Consider the following 16,959-nt stretch of genomic DNA (forward strand, 5'->3'; position numbering starts at 1 on the left):
TGATTGAATGCCTTGTTACCTGATGCTCTTATTTTCTGTGCATATACAATAAAGCGCTTCAATTGGACGCTGGGGATTTGCCTGAATTCCACACTAATCCCTCAAAACCTGGCAGATATGCGCCCTAAGTCCTATTGAAAGGTTTCACTGTTGTAAGATGGCTCTCAGAGGTATCACTCTCACCTACTGCAGTCTAATGAGCAGGAGCCGAGTATGGGCATTCAGCACAAGGGCTTGCAAACGGCATGTTCCCATATCAACACAGCGCAATTTCCATGATGCAAACAACATTGCAGTGAACAAGCAACTTAGGTCCTGGAAACAGCATTAGGAAGAGGCAACACAGGCAACTTCCTAGGCAGCCTCAAAGGCGCCCAATATGCAGGCCGCAGAGCCTGTTTCTGCTTGCTTTAGGATCCTGTGCTGGCACAGCTTCACAGGAGAGCCAGCATGGCCCTCTGCCTTTGGTCCTGATTGCAAATAATAATAGAGCTTGCTAGTACCTGGCAGGTCCATCTTTGAAGAGGTGAATGGGTTTCCTTTCTTTAGACAGAAAGGGTAAACTTGGCAAGCAATGGAAGCAGAGACCTCCCTGCTCACAGGTTTCAGAGCTTGCTGGCAGCCCAAAGCAGCTGAATCCCTAATGGAAGAGCAGAAAGTGAGATGTGACTCTGCTCTCACAAGATCTGGAAATGTTTGTGTGCATTGCACTGAGGGAAGAGAGGGAAGCCGAGAGCTTGCTTCAGGCAGGGAATGAGGGGAATACACAATGGGGGTAACCAGAGCTAGTCTTACCCCTTCGCCATCTTCCCAAATTTAGTTTTCCTCGGCATTGTAGCGGCAGACGGTGTCTCTCTCTCTCTCTCCTGGGCCCTCTCTTCCGCTCCCGGTCCTGATCTTTCTCTCCTCCTCTCCTCCCCACCTCACTCCCTGTCTTTATCTCCCCCTGTCGCTCTCTCCTCCCCTAACTCCCAGTCTCTCTCCCTCTCTCCTTCCCACCTCACTCCCTGTGTCTCTCCCTCTCTCCTCCCCACCTCACTCCCAGTCTTTATCTCCCCCTGTCGCTCTCTCCTCCCCTAACTCCCAGTCTCTCTCCTCCCCACCTTACTCCCAGTCTTTATCTCCCCCTGTCGCTCTCTCCTCCCCTAACTCCCAGTCTCTCTCCCTCGCTCCTCCCCACCTCACTCCCTGTCTTTATCTCTCCTCCCCTAACTCCAGTCTCTGTCCCTCTCTCCTCCCCACCTCACTCCCTGTCTTTATCTCCCCCTGTCGCTCTCTCCTCCCCTAACTCCCAGTCTCTCTCCCTCTCTCCTCCCCACCTCACTCCCTGTCTTTATCTCCCCCTGTCGCTCTCTCCTCCCCTAACTCCCAGTCTCTGTCCCTCTCTCCTCCCCACCTCACTCCCTGTCTTTATCTCCCCCTGTCGCTCTCTCCTCCCCTAACTCCCAGTCTCTCTCCCTCTCTCCTCCCCACCTCACTCCCTGTGTCTCTCCCTCTCTCCTCCCCACCTTACTCCCAGTCTTTATCTCCCCCTGTCGCTCTCTCCTCCCCTAACTCCCAGTCTCTGTCCCTCTCTCCTCCCCACCTCACTCCCTGTCTTTATCTCCCCCTGTCGCTCTCTCCTCCCCTAACTCCCAGTCTCTCTCCCTCTCTCCTCCCCACCTCACTCCCTGTGTCTCTCCCTCTCTCCTCCCCACCTTACTCCCAGTCTTTATCTCCCCCTGTCGCTCTCTCCTCCCCTAACTCCCAGTCTCTCTCCTCCCCACCTCACTCCCTGTCTTTATCTCCCCCTGTCACTCTCTCCTCCCCTAACTCCAGTCTCTGTCCCTCTCTCCTCCCCACCTCACTCCCAGTCTCTCTCCCTCTCTCCTCCCCACCTCACTCCCTGTCTTTATCTCCCCCTGTCGCTCTCTCCTCCCCTAACTCCCAGTCTCTCTCCTCCCCACCTTACTCCCTGTCTTTATCTCCCCCCTGTCGCTCTCTCCTCCCCTATCTCCCAGTCTCTCTCCTCCCCACCTCACTCCCAGTCTCTCTCCTCCCCACCTCACTCCCTGTGTCTCTCCCTCTCTCCTCCCCACCTTACTCCCTGTCTTTATCTCCCCCTGTCGCTCTCTCCTCCCCTAACTCCCAGTCTCTCTCCTCCCCACCTCACTCCCTGTCTTTATCTCCCCCTGTCGCTCTCTCCTCCCCACCTCACTCCCAGTCTCTCTCCCTCTCTCCTCCCCACCTCACTCCCTGTCTTTATCTCCCCCTGTCGCTCTCTCCTCCCCTAACTCCCAGTCTCTCTCCTCCCCACCTTACTCCCTGTCTTTATCTCCCCCTGTCGCTCTCTCCTCCCCTATCTCCCAGTCTCTCTCCTCCCCACCTCACTCCCAGTCTCTCTCCTCCCCACCTCACTCCCTGTGTCTCTCCCTCTCTCCTCCCCACCTTACTCCCTGTCTTTATCTCCCCCTGTCGCTCTCTCCTCCCCTAACTCCCAGTCTCTCTCCTCCCCACCTCACTCCCTGTCTTTATCTCCCCCTGTCGCTCTCTCCTCCCCACCTCACTCCCAGTCTCTCTCCCTCTCTCCTCCCCACCTCACTCCCTGTCTTTATCTCCCCCTGTCGCTCTCTCCTCCCCTAACTCCCAGTCTCTCTCCCCCTGTAGCTCTTTCCCTCTCACCACTTCCAGTCTGTCTCCCTGTCACTCTTTCCCCGCTCCCAGTCTTTCTCTTCCCTGCTCAGTTGCACGCGCTCTCTCTCTCTCTCTCCCCTGCTCTCTCTCTCTCTCTCTCTCCCTCTCCCCTGCTCTCTCTCTCTCTCTCTCTCTCCCTCCTTTCCCTCCTCTTGTTTACAATCAGGCTCTGCGTTTCTATGGAAACCACGCCGGGAACATGCTCGCGCGTGACGTCACGCGTCCTCCCGAGCCGGCAGCCGGAATCGCGCATGCGTCTGTAAGCATGCCTGGGAAGTGGCTGTGTGTTCCCTGGAGACTCAGCAAAGTCAGGGTAAAGAGTGAAACGCTGGGAGCCTCTCTGTTTGCCTCTCCAGCCACTCTCCGTCAGTAAATGTGCAGGTGAAAGGAGGTAGATTCACAAGTAACAGCAAGAAACATTTCTTTACAGAGAGGGTAGTGGACGCATGCCACGGCCTCCCAGTGGAAAGGTGGATACAAGGACAGAATCTGAATTCAGGAGGGCTTAGGACGAGCACAGGGCATGTCTGAGGGGAGCTGAGCCGTTCATGTGCATGGGCAGACTACATAGGGCATCACGTTTCTATGATGCACCTTATTCCTTTCTCTTAACTGGCCCTGGCTAATCAGCAGCAATCTCAGAGTGAGCAGAACGGAAAGGCTCTCAGATGTGTGTATAAAGTGCGTATTACACGGCGTATAAGGGGTGTATTTCACAGTGTATAAGGGACATATTAGACAGGGTATAAGGGGTGTATTATACAATGTATAAAGGCTGTATTACAGTGTATAAGGGGTGTATTACCCGGTATATAAAGGGTGTATTTCACAGTGTATAAGGGACATATTTCACAGTGTATAAAGAACATAGCACATAATGTATAAAGGGGTGTATTACACGGTATAAAGGCTGTATTCCACAATGTATAAGGGGCATATTACACAGGTTATAAGGGGTGTATTATACAGTGTATAAACGCTGTATTACAGTGTATAAGGGGCATATTATACAGGGTATAAAGGCTATATTCCGAGGTGTATACTACAGTGTATAAAGGCTGTTACACAGTGTATAAGGGGCATATTACATGGTGTATAAAGGGGTGTTTTACATAGTGTGTAAAGGGTATATTTCACAGTATATAAAGGGGTATATTTTACAGGGTACAAAGGCTGTATTCCACAGTGTATAAGGGGCGTATTACACAGGGTATAAAGGCTGGTATTACAGTGTTTTCCTAGCGTGTATCAGATGGATTCAGGACCAATAGATATAGATAGCAGTTGGAGACGGAGGTAGATTTCAATCTGACGTCAGCACCAGTACATATACCCATGCAGGAAGCTCTGTTCTTCAGTATTTACTGTCTCCATAGCAGTTTGGGACTCTATTATATGTCAATTATATTTCAAAAAATATATAATTGCGATGGAGAAGGTACAGAGAAGGGCAACCAAAATGATAACGGGAATGGAACAGCTCTCCTATGAGGAAAGACTAAAGAGGTTAGGACTGTTCAGCTTGGAGAAGAGACGGCTGAGGGGGGATATGATAGAGATGTTTAAGATCATGAGAGGTCTAGAACGGGTAGATGTGAATCGATTATTTACTCTTTCGGATAATAGAAGGACTGGGGGGCACTCCATGAAGTTAGCATGTGGCACATTTAAAACTAATCGGAGAAAGTTCTTTTTTACTCAACGCACAATTAAACTCTGGAATTTGTTGCCAGAGGATGTGGTTAGTGCAGTTAGTATAGCTGTGTTTAAAAAAGGATTGGATAAGTTTTTGGAGGAGAAGTCCATTACCTGCTATTATTTATTTATTTATTTATTTATTTAACACTTTTCTATACCGACCTTCATGAAAAAATTTCATATCAGATCGGTTTACATGTAACAAAGGGTATAACTTAAACAAGAACAATTAACTAGAAGCGGAAGTTACATATAACAAGGGTAGATAACGTGGGGGCTAGGCTATTAATTAAGTTGACTTAGAAAATAGCCACTGCTATTACAAGCAAAGGTTGTTCCGGTTGCGCACCTCGCAACCGGACCCTTACCTTCTGTACCCCACAGGACGCCACCCAAGCCGCTAGGCCCGTTCGGGCCTGCATCGCGGCGTCTCCACGAGGGAGACGCCGCCGAGCACTGCTGACCCCGCCTCTTAGGCTCACGTGAAAGCCTTGCCGGCCCTCCGCGATGACAGACGCCAAGGGGGATTTAACCCCGGCGTCTAAACCCGGAACCTTGCCTTGCAACGTAGTCGACTCCTGTGAGTAGCAAGTTGCCTGTTCCTGCTCGTCTGCCTGCCTGATCCTGCCCACCTGATCCTGCCTGCCTGTTCCTGTCGCCCTGCCTGCTTCAGCCGCCTGTCTTGAACCTGGTCTGTCTACTCGTCTACGCCTTCCGCCACCTGCCTTGAACCTGGTCTGTCTACTTGTCTACGCCTTCAGCTGCCTGCCCTGAACCTGGTCTGTCTTCTCGCCTACGCCTCATGCCACTCTCCTAAGTCCTAGCGGTCCGGGTCCCTACGGGCTCCTCCTGGGAGGACCGCAGGCTTCCAGGGTGAAGCCACCTAAGTCCCAGCGGTCCCAGCCTCCACAGGACCCTCCTGGAGAGGTCACGGACTTCTAGGGTGAAGAGCTACTCTCCTGCAGTGACGGTATCGCCTACCGACCTACGCCATCAAGCGGAGATCTACGCCCGTCCCTCTCCGCCGGTCGGACCAAGGATCCACCTCTTGATTCCCAACAGTTTGCAAGGCCATGAATCCAGCGGACCTCGCTGGTCTTCAAGCTATACCTGGGATAGCACAGCAGATGCAACAGCAGTGTTTGGACGCCTTGACGGCCACCGTAGAACACTTAGCTAATTGGCTGGACGCCGAGGTTCCGGAACCAGTCTGAGAACCGGCACCACCTCCGGTGGTGAATATCCACACTCCCACCCAGCTTCCAGCTCCGTCTCGCTTTTCTGGGGACTCGAAAGCATGTCGGGGTTTTCTGAACCAGTGCTTTGTGCGGTTCTCATTAATGCCCGCACAGTTCCCCACGGGCTCTGTTAAAGTGGCCTACATCTTCTCCCTCTTGGACGGATGGGCATTGCATTGGGCTTCACCCATGTGGGAGCGGAATGACTCCATGCTCCACAATCTGCCGCTATTTGTGGAGAATTTCAAGTTGGCCTTCGATGAGCCTGCTAGCATGGCTTCCGCAACCTCGGAGTTGCTTCAGCTACGCCAGGGTGCGCGCCCCCTGGCAGAGTACGCCCTCGACTTTCGCACCTTGGCGCTGGAAGTCGGGTGGCGTGATAATGCCTTACGCGGAGTATTCCTAGAAGGTCTCGCGGCAAGGATCAAAGATGAGCTAGCCACTCGAGACCTCCCCGAGGACCTCAATACCCTAATTGATGTCGCCGGGCGCATTGATCAACGCCTCCAGCAAAGGGCCAAGGAAGGAAGGCCGTCGCGTCGAATGGTTCCCCTGGCTCCCGCCTTCGCTAGGCCTCTGATGCCGACTACCAAAGCCGCCTCGGCACCCCCGGAACACCCCACGGAGGAACCCATGCAATTGGGGCCTACTTCATTATCCCCTGAGGAGAAACGACGCCGCCGAACACTGGAGTTGTGCCTATACTGCAGTGGGAGAGGCCATTTCCTGAACCAGTGTAAGGAGAGGACGGAAAACTCCAAAGCCTAGGAGGATTCGGGGAGCTACTTCTAGGCTGTATCACTTCTGCTTCTCAATGTACAGTACCTATACCCCTGAAGTACACGGGAGGCTCGTTCGAGACCTTGGCCTTCATCGACTCCGGTGTGGGGGGGAACTTTATTCTCCAAGAGCTAATACAACAACTCCAGATCCCCACGCAACCCCATGTACCGCCGCTGCAGATCACTTCCATCCGGGGCACGGTGCTTCCTGGCAGCATCTCGACAGTCACTGCACCCGTTACCTTGCAGACCGGGATCCTGCACATAGAGAAAATCTCGTTCCTGATCCTGGAAAAAGCAGTACACCCAGTGGTTCTCGGACTACCCTGGTTGCGACAACACTCTCCGGTAATCCATTGGGACTCTTTGCAGATTGCTCAGTGGAGTTCTCATTGCCTTCGGAACTGTATCAAGGCTCCTCAGATCCGGCAAGTAACTTTGGCACAGACGGACTTGTCCCTACCGGCTCCATACGAGGAGTTCGCAGACGTATTCTCTAAGGAAAAGGCAGAGATCTTACCGCAACATCGTCCGTTCGACTGTGCAATAGAGCTTCTACCAGGTACCATGCCACCCCGGGGAAGGGTGTATCCCTTGTCTCGCCCGGAGACGCAAGCTATGACAGAATATATCACTGAAAACCTCGCCAAGGGGTTTATCTGTCCCTCCGAATCCCCCGCTGGGGTGGGGTTTTTCTTCGTAGGGAAGAAAGATGGGTCTCTGAGACCTTGTATCGATTACCGGGGCCTGAACGCCATCACTAAGAAGGATCGCTATCCATTGCCGCTGATCCTCGAACTCCTGGACAAACTTCAAGGAGCCAGAGTCTTTACTAAGCTGGACCTAAGAGGGGCATACAACCTGGTCCGGATCCGTCCCGGGGATGAATGGAAGACGGCCTTTAACACCCGGGACGGGCATTACGAGTACTTAGTAATACCATTTGGTCTATGCAATGCCCCAGCTGTCTTCCAGCACTTAGTGAATGAAGTATTGCGGGAAATTCTGAATTCCTCCGTCATCGTGTATTTAGATGACGTTCTCATTTACTCAAGGGATTTGAACTCTCATCGTCAGCATGTGAAGCAAGTGTTGCAGATTCTCCGGGTGTCTCCAGCACTGTTCTGCCTCATGATGACTGGAGGGGGCACTCTTCCCCATCCCCAGGGGCTGTCCCATGAGGGCATGCAGGAGGTGCTGTATTGCCCCTCATCTTTTTCTGCTCCCTAAAGATTGTGGCCCTCTTCCCTGGTTCCATCTTGAGAAGGAGCGAGTTCTTGTTCCCTCTCTTCCCCAGCAGTTCTGCCCTGTGATGGTTGGAAGGGGTGTTCTCTTGCCCGCTTCCCATGATTCTGCCCCATGAAGGGTTTCTTGCCCCTTTCTCCAGGTTTACTCTAGGACTGGTGGAGGGGGAGTACGTTCTCTCACTGCTCCTATTTCTAATGATGGGAATCATTTTAGCAGCCTCCTTCCCCCCTCTTCCTTCCTAGTTCTGCCCCTTTAATGGGTGAAAAGGGGGCTTTTGCTCTCCCTCTCTCCTCAGGTCTATCCTAAGATGAGTTGAGAAGGGGTCTCTGATTGAAAGTTTTGGTACTTGAAGCTCTTAATCTCCGGGTGTATAGAAAAAAGTGCTTCATCTGGCACTTCTCTCTGGCATGCCAGGGATGTGGCAAACGAGCAGTGGGTGAGCTGATCAGATTTGCAGATTACACAAGATTATTCAGGGCTGTTGAATCACAGGAGGGTTGTGGGGTGTTGCGGGGGGACATTGCAGGGCTGAGAGTCTGGGTGTGCAGATGACAAATGAAGTTTAATGTGGACAGGTGCATTGATGCACTTAAGGAAGAGTAACCCAAATTATAGCTGCATGGTGCAGGCTTCTGGGTTGGGAGTCTTCATTCAGGAAAGGAATCTGGTTGTCTTTGTTGCTGATACGTTGGGATCTTCTGTTCAATGTGCAGGCAGGTAGAATACTGGGAATGGAGATTGGAACAGTGAATATCATAATCCTCTGCATCGCTCCAGGGTACAAACCCATCTTGAATGTTGTCTGCGGTTCTGGTCATCACAACTTGAGAATGATGTACCAGAATTTGATAGGGTGCAGAGAGGGGTGAGCACAGTGATGAGGGGATGGAATGATTCCCCTATGAGGAAAGGCTAAAAATGTTAGGACACTTCAGTACGGAGAAGAGATGGCTGAGGGGAGATATGATAGAGGTCTATAAAATAATGAGTACAGTGGAAAGAGTAAAATTTAATCCGTTGATTATTCTTTCAAAGAGTGCAAAGTCCAGGGGACACTCAATGAAGTTACTAAGTGATACATTTAAAACTAATAAGAGAAAATATTTAAGCTCTGGTGAAAGCTATTAGTGTAGCTGCATTTAAAAAAGGTTTAGATAAGTTCCTGGAAGAAAGGTCCATAAACCATTAAGGTGGAATTGCAGAAATCCATTTCTTATCCCTGAGATAAGCAGCTTGGAATCTTTCTACCCCTTGGGATCCTGCCAGGTACTTTGTAACCTTGCTTGGCCAATGTTTGAAACAGGATGCTGGGCTTGGTTCAGAGCGAGGTATTTTCAAAGGATAGACTTAGTTTTTGGGTACTTGCCAGGTTCTTATGGCCTGGATTGGCCACTGTTGGAAACAGGATGCTGGGCTTGATGGACCCTTGGTCTGACCCAGTATGGTATTTTCTTATGTTCTTATGTTCTTATGATACTAATGATGCATTAGAATTAGGGCATCCTGACAGTGATTTTCCAATAATAAGAAAAGTAGTCCAAGTGCCTGTAACTAAAAACTCACCTGAGCTAAAAAAATTCTAACTTATCCCTATCAATTAAAAGCAGAATGAAAATACAAACAAAAAACAAACTTTGAAATGTTTGTATGCTAATGCCAGAAGTCTAAGAAGTAAGATGGGAGAATTAGAATGTATAGCAGTGAATGATGGCATAGACTTAATTGGTATCTCAGAGACATGGTGGAAGGAGGACAACCAATGGGACAGTGCTCTACCGGGATACAAATTATATTGCAATGACAGAAAGGAGCACCCAGGAGGTGATGTAGCGCTTTATGTCCGGGATGGTATAGAGTCCAACAGGATAAACATCCTGCATGAGACTTCTTCTCAAACACAACAATATCATACACACCAGTCCCATGGTCCGACCACTACCTCCTACACTGCAAGACCTAAGCAAACTTTAGAAACACGGACAAAATGAACGAAACATACTTCTTCAACTACCGACCACCCTTCCAACCTGATATCCTCCAACAATAACTCTAAAAACAACTAACAAATCTAGATCTCTCCAACATAATGCCACCCAATCATGGCACCAACTTACAGCTGAAACTGCCAACAGCATAAACCCGGAAAGAACAAAACAGATCAATAACAAAAGAGAAAAAACAAACCCCTGGTTCAACACCCAGCTAAGAGACACCAAATCCATCCTAAGGAAAAAAGAAAAAGAATGGTGAAAAAATAAATGCCTGCTGACATTGAAAGATACCGCACACAATAGCAACATATAAAAAAAATATTAACAACACCAAACGCGATTACTACAGTAAAAAAATAAAAAACTCCGCTAACAACGCTAAATCACTCTTCAACATAGTAAACAACCTTATATCAAACAACAACAACAAACCCACACCCCAAACCAAAAACCTTAGCCAAGACCTTGCTCTGTTTTTCAAAAACAAAATCAGCAAAATAACTGGAAGCATCAACAAAGCCCCTATCCTAGATGACCAGCCAACCTTCAATAACATAATACAATGGTCCACCTTCGAACCCATATCAACGACCGAAACAGAGAAACTTCTAAGAAACCTAAACCCAGCATGCCATGAACTCGACACAATTCTGATTCGTGCCCTAAAGGAAATAGCCCAAACAATTGCTCCACCATCACAGCAATCATAAATAAATCTCTCGAGGAAGGTGAACTTCCTGACAAAAATTGCAACAATTAAACCCATAATAAAAAAAAAAGAACCTCAATCCAGATGATCTGAATAACTACCGCCCAATCTCAAACCTACCACTTCTCGCCAAACTGACAGAGAAAGCAGCACTTAAACAACTCAATGAATATCTCGAAACCAACAACATCTTACACCCCACCCAATACGGTTTCAGAAAATATCATAGCACAGAAACCTTGCTACTCAACTTATCAAACACAATAGTAAGAGGTTTTGACAACGGCCAAAAATACATCCTCATCCTCTCTGCAGCATTTGACACGGTAGACCACAAAAGCCTAATCTCCAGACTAGCCGACATCGGCCTATCCAGCAAAACTCTTGACTGGTTTACATCCTTCCTTAAAAATAGATACTTTAAAGTAAACATCAACAACCACTACTCAGATGCCATACCTCTTGAAACCGGAGTACCCCAAGGATCCGCACTATCAGCCCTGTTCAATATATACCTTCTGCCCCTCTGCCAGCTCCTCATGAGTCTCGACGTCACATACTACATGTACGCTGACGATATCCAATTAATCATACCCGTAACTGACACCATCGAAAATGCAATGAAAATATCTGCCTCCTACCTTGACACTATAAGAAACATGCTAAACAACATGAAGCTATGTCTTAACATGGACAAAACTGAGTGTATACTACTTGAGAGAAAATACTCCGAAATCAACATGAAACACACCATACAAATTGACAACACATACTTCAAATTAAAGGGCAACGTGAAAGATCTCGGAATATGGTTAGACCCAGAGCTCAACTTCAAAAAACACATAACATTGAAAATCAAAGAAGGCTTCCACAAATTACTTATCCTCAAACACCTAAAACCTCTACTACACCACCCTGAATTCAGAACCATTCTTCAATCACTCATATTCACCAGCTTCGACTATTGCAACTCACTCCTGATAGGCCTACCCAAAGCTACCATTCAACCACTCCAATTGCTACAGAACGCCTCAGCCAGAATCCTCACCGGCCACAAAAGATCTGACCACATCTCTCCTGTGCTGAAAAGCCTACACTGGTTACCTGTAGAAAAGAGAATCGAATATAAAACTCTATCCATTATACACAGTACAATTCACAACAGTGAAAATACATACCTAAATAACATTATTCAGAAACATGTCTCTCAACGCAATACGAGAACAACAAACAAATTACAACTTGACATACCACCAATTTCAACCGCCAAATATACTACTGTAAGAAACAGAGCCAACTCCATAGCAGGCCCTCACCTCTGGAATTCACTACCGGAACACCTAAGATTGCAAAATAACACCAAAACATTTAAAAAAGAACTCAAAACCTGGCTCTTCAGACAAGCCTTCAAAGACGGGATCGACTAATCACCCACACCACAAATAACACTCCATACCATTACGGATAGTTAAACCATATTACGGACTGTTAAACACGTTACCACTGACGATAAACCCAAACTGTTGCTATGCTCTGTCGACTAGAACAAAATTTGCATCAGTTGTTATAACCATTATTATAACCTGTCCTCATCTATTGTTAGACCTGTTATGTTGTTATACCAGTTATTTCGTTACCTGTAATTCATTGTTATACCAATTTGCTGTTATGTCAATGGTTTTTGCACATGTATTTCGTTGTTGTAAAAGTAAACCGGAGTGAAGGCCTCTAGCTAAACTTCGGTATATAAAAACGTACAAATAAAACAAATAAAATAAATAAATGCACAATTGAATCTTTATGGGTAGAAATTCCTTGTGTGTTGGGGAAGACTATTGTGATAGGAGTATACTACCGTCCACCTGGTCAAGATGGTGAGACGGACAGTGAAATGCTAAGAGAAATTAGGGAAGCTAACCAAATTGGTAGTGCGGTAATAATGGGAGATTTCAATTACCCCAATATTGACTGGGTAAATGTATAATCGGGACATGCTAGAGAGATAAAGTTCATGGATGGAATAAATGACAGTTGTATGGAGCAATTGGTTCAGGAACCGACGAGAGAGGGAGCAATTTTAGATCTAATTCTCAGTGGAGCACAGGATTTGGTGAGAGAGGTAACAGTAGTGGGGCTGCTTGGCAATAGTGAACATAATATGATCACATTTGAATTTATGACTGGAAGGGGGACAGTAAGCAAATCCACGGCTCTCGTGCTAAACTTTCAAAGGGGAAACTTTGATAAAATGAGAAAAATAGTTAGAAAAAAACTGAAAGGAGCAGCTACAGAAGTAAAAAGTGTGCAAGAGGCGTGGTCATTGTTAAAAAAAAAACAAAAAAAAACAAACAACCATCCTAGAAGCAAAATCCAGATGTATTCCACACGTTAAAGGTGGAAAGAAGGCAAAACGATTACCGGCATGGTTAAAAGGGGAGGTGAAAGAAGCTACTTTAGCCAAAAGATCTTCATTCAAAAATTGGAAGAAGGATCCAACAGAAGAAAATAGGATAAGGCATAAGCGTTGGCAAGTTAAATGTAAGACATTGATAAGACAGGCTAAGAGAGAATTTGAAAAGAATTTGGCCAGAGAGGCAAAAACTCACAATAAAAACTTTAAAAAATATATCCGAAGCAGATAGCCTGTGAGGGAGTCAGTTGGACAGTTAGATGATCGAGGGGTTAAAGGGGCACTTAGAGAAGATAAGGCCATCGCGGAAAGATTAAATGATTTCTTTGCTTCAGTGTTTACTGAAGAGGATGTGGAGGAGATACCCGTACCAGAGAAGGTTTTCATGGGTAATGATTCAGATGGACTGAACCAAATCACAGTGAACCTAGAAGATGTGGTAGGTCTGATTGACAAACTGAAAAGTAGTAAATCACCTGGACCGGATGGTATACACCCCAGAGTTCTGAAGGAACTAAAAAATGAAATTTCAGACCTATTAGTAAAAATTTGTAACCTATCATTAAAATCATTCATTGTACCTGAAGACTGGAGGATAGCTAATGTAACCACAATATTTAAAAAGGGCTCCAGGGGCAATCCGGGAAATTACAGACCGGTTAGCCTGACTTCAGTGCCAGGAAAAATAGTGGAAAGTGTTCTAAACATCAAAATTACAGAACATATAGAAAGACATGGTTTAATGGAACAAAGTCAGCATGGCTTTACCCAGGGCAAGTCTTGCCTCACAAATCTGCTTCACTTTTTTGAAGGAGTTAATAAACATGTGGATAAAGGTGAACCTGTAGATATAGTGTACTTGGATTTTCAGAAGGCGTTTGACAAAGTTCCTCATGAGAGGCTTCTAGGAAAAGTAAAAAGTCATGGGATAGGTAGATTACAAACTGGCTAAAAGACAGGAAACAGAGTAGGATTAAATGGACCATTTTCTCAGTGGAAGGGAGTGGGCAGTGGAGTGCCTCGGGGATCTGTATTGGGACCCTTACTTTTCAATATTTATTATTTATTTATTTAATGGTTTTTCTATACCGCCGCTCATCAAAGATATCACGTCGGTGTACAAGGAACAAAAATACGCAATTGCGTGTACATATAACAGGATAATAATAGATGAAATCTAAATTACATTAAACAATATAAAACAGTAACAAGAACGAATTATTTAGCTAATAAAAAGATAATGTAAAACAATATAATATAGATAACTATAGCAGCATAACTTAATCTAAAATAAAAAAGTAATCTAAGGGGGAAAGGGGGAGGGGAGATAAATGAAATGGGGAGGGAAAGGAAGGGTAAGAAAAAAGGAAGGTCAGGAAGGAATGGGTTATATACAAATATATAGAGGGCAAAATCAGAGGTTAATAACAGATAAATGGGTAAAAGGAATGAGTAGAGAGGGGCAAAGATAAAGTAAGGTTGAAGGTAAAAGATTAGTAAAAAGACAGAGTGATATATAAAGTAGAGAGGAATAATAGAATGCGGTAAAGAAAATTTAAGGGAAGGGTATTAGTTGAGAGAGTAGATAGATAAGTTGACAGACTAAAAATGGGAGGGGAAAGAGATAAAGGTTAAGAAAGATCAGATGTGATAAAATGAGTTAGCAGGAAACAGGTAAGAATCAAGTATAGGCTTTAGTAAAAAGCCATGTCTTAAGCTTATGTTTGAAAGTCTTAGCGGACAGTTCAAGGTGCAAGTCAGTGGGCATAGTGTTCCATAGCTTAGGGCCAGCTATGGAAATGGCACGAGCTTTGGTGGAAACATATTTAAATTGTTTAGGTGGGGGGGTTTGAAGAGTAGCAATATAGGGATTTCTAGTTGGCCTATTAGCGTTGTTGAATTGAAAGGTATTGGCGGGCCAGTTCATTTCTGGATTGTGGAGGGATTTATGAATGAGTGATAATATTTTGTATTGAATACGGTAGTGGACAGGAAGCCAATGTAATTTCTTAAGTATAGGGGTAATGTGTTCCCTTGTAGGTGTGTTAGTGAGAATGCGAGCTGCCGTATTTTGCAGAATTTGTAGTGGGTTTATGGAGTTTTTGGGTAGACCTAATAGAAGCGCGTTACAATAGTCAATTTTTGAAAAGACCAAGGATTGTAACACAGTACGAAAATCAGTAAAATGAAGTAATGGTTTAAGTTTCTTCAGGGTATGGATCTTAAAGAAACACTCCTTAAGGGTTGCATTAATAAATTTTTTGAGGGACATTTGATCATCTAGTAGAACTCCAAGATCTCGGACTTGTTGAGAAAAGTGTGTGTGTGGCGGATTAATATTAGTTGAGGGAGTAGCATGTAGGGGGGTAGGAGGTGAAATAACCATAAGTTCTGTTTTTGTGGAGTTAAGGGCAAGCTGGATAGTATTAAGGAGGTTGTTAATTGAAATGAGTGTGGATTGCCAGATTTCAAGAGTTTTTGGAAGGGATTCAGTAATAGGAATAAGAATTTGTACATCATCGGCGTACAAAAAGTGAGGTAATTTAAGGTTTGAGAGAAGATGGCAGAGGGGTAGGAGGTAGTCATTAAACAAGGTGGATGATAGTGAGGAGCCTTGTGGGACTCCCTGCGCAATGAGGATTTCTTTAGATTCATGGTTACCAACTTTGACTCTGTAATGTCTGTCGCTAAGATAGGACTTAAACCATTTGAGGGCATGTTCAGTTATACCAATATCTGAGAGGCGCTCGAGGAGGATCTGATGATTTACCGTATCAAATGCAGCAGAAATATCCAATAATATTAGGAGGTGGGATTGCCCTTTATCTAAGCTTTTGATGAGGTAATCAGAGAGAGAGAGGAGAAGGGTTTCTGTACTGTGTAATTTACGAAAACCATATTGTGACGGAGAAAGGATTTCTTGTTCATCTAGGTAGTTGGTAAGTTGGCAGTTAATAGTTTTTTCTAAAATTTTTGCAATGAACGGGAGATTAGAAATAGGACGGTAATTGGTAAGATCTGCTGGGTCAAGCTTGGGTTTTTTTAGTGTAGGCTTAAGGATGGCTTGTTTTAATGGGAAAGGTACTATGCCAGATTCAATAGATGCGTTGATGATCTTTGAAATAGAGGGGGCAATTATATCAGGTATGGTGAGTAAATGCTTTGTCGGGATGGTGTCAGAGGGATGGGAAGGTGGTCGAGCTTTTTTGAGAATGGATTCTATTTCTTTGGTAGATGTATGCTCAAACATTGTAAGTTTGGTCGAGAGTTTGCTAAGTTGCACAGTGCAACTATTTTGCAGGGTACAGGGGGTGGAATGAAATCGTGACATGATTTTGTTAACTTTATCATGGAAGTATTCAGCCAATTGTTCACATTTATTTTTTGCTTCTTCATCAAGAATTAGATTAGGGGTGAGGTTGGTGAGTGAAGTGAGGTAATTAAATAGGGCTTTTGGGTTGAATTGGTATTGGTGTATTTTAGAGGCATAGAAATTCTTTTTGGCTAAATTGATTTCATTATTGTAGTTGTATAAGGATGTCTTGTATCGCGCCAGTAGAGTAGGAGAGGGGTCTTTACGCCAGTTTTTTTCACTTTTTCTAAGGGCTTGTTTCCGTTCTTTTAGTATGGCATTGTACCATGGTTTTTTTGCATTTTTTTGAGAGGATAGTTGTTTAGTAATAAAGGGGCAGATATTGTCAGCGACTGATTGTGTATGCTCATTCCATGACGCAAGGGCTGTATCGGCATTACTATAATTAAGGTTGTTAAGGGCATAAGACAGTGCGGTCGTGAGCTCATCTTTGTTACATGATTTACGAATTTGTAAATTTGTGGATATAATAGGTGAGGGAGGGGGCCTATTTAGTGTGTTAGTAGTTCTTATAATGTAATGGTCAGACCAGGGAATAGGTAAACATGTAAGGGCTTCTGTGGATATATATTGGTTGGTGAAAATAAGGTCGAGAGAGTGACCCGCTTTGTGGGTAGGGGAATTTATAGTTTGCTTGAATCCTAGTGATTTCATGGCTGCAAGGAAGGATGAGCAGCTTGGTGTGAGTGGGACATTATCCACATGCAAATTAAAATCACCTAGGATTATGGCTGGGGAAGCATTCGAGATATTTTTAGCAATGTATTCTATTAGTGCAGAAGGGTTGTTGTTGAGTATACCAGGAGGTGCATAGATGAGGCATATTTGAATGCTAGG

At 45.5% G+C, this 16,959-nt stretch overlaps 2 protein-coding genes across 2 annotated transcripts in view; one reads left to right on the top strand and one right to left on the bottom strand.

Moving 5' to 3' along the window:
* Positions 1-967, bottom strand: part of BBOF1 (basal body orientation factor 1) — a 375,496-nt gene extending 374,529 nt beyond the window's left edge. Inside the window, exon 1 of the mRNA XM_029597441.1 lies at positions 796-967. Coding sequence (XP_029453301.1) covers positions 796-833 — 38 coding nt within the window. The 5' untranslated portion in view covers positions 834-967. The remainder of the gene's footprint in view (positions 1-795) is intronic.
* A 1,951-nt stretch (positions 968-2,918) lies between these two features.
* The window catches only part of ENTPD5 (ectonucleoside triphosphate diphosphohydrolase 5 (inactive)), a 235,517-nt gene continuing 221,476 nt past the window's right edge, over positions 2,919-16,959 (top strand). The window contains exon 1 of the mRNA XM_029598448.1: positions 2,919-2,986. The gene's annotated coding sequence lies outside the window, so the exon portion shown is untranslated. The remainder of the gene's footprint in view (positions 2,987-16,959) is intronic.

This window comes from Rhinatrema bivittatum, chromosome 4 (genome assembly GCF_901001135.1).
Source record: "Rhinatrema bivittatum chromosome 4, aRhiBiv1.1, whole genome shotgun sequence".
Classification (NCBI taxonomy): Eukaryota; Metazoa; Chordata; class Amphibia; order Gymnophiona; family Rhinatrematidae; genus Rhinatrema; species Rhinatrema bivittatum.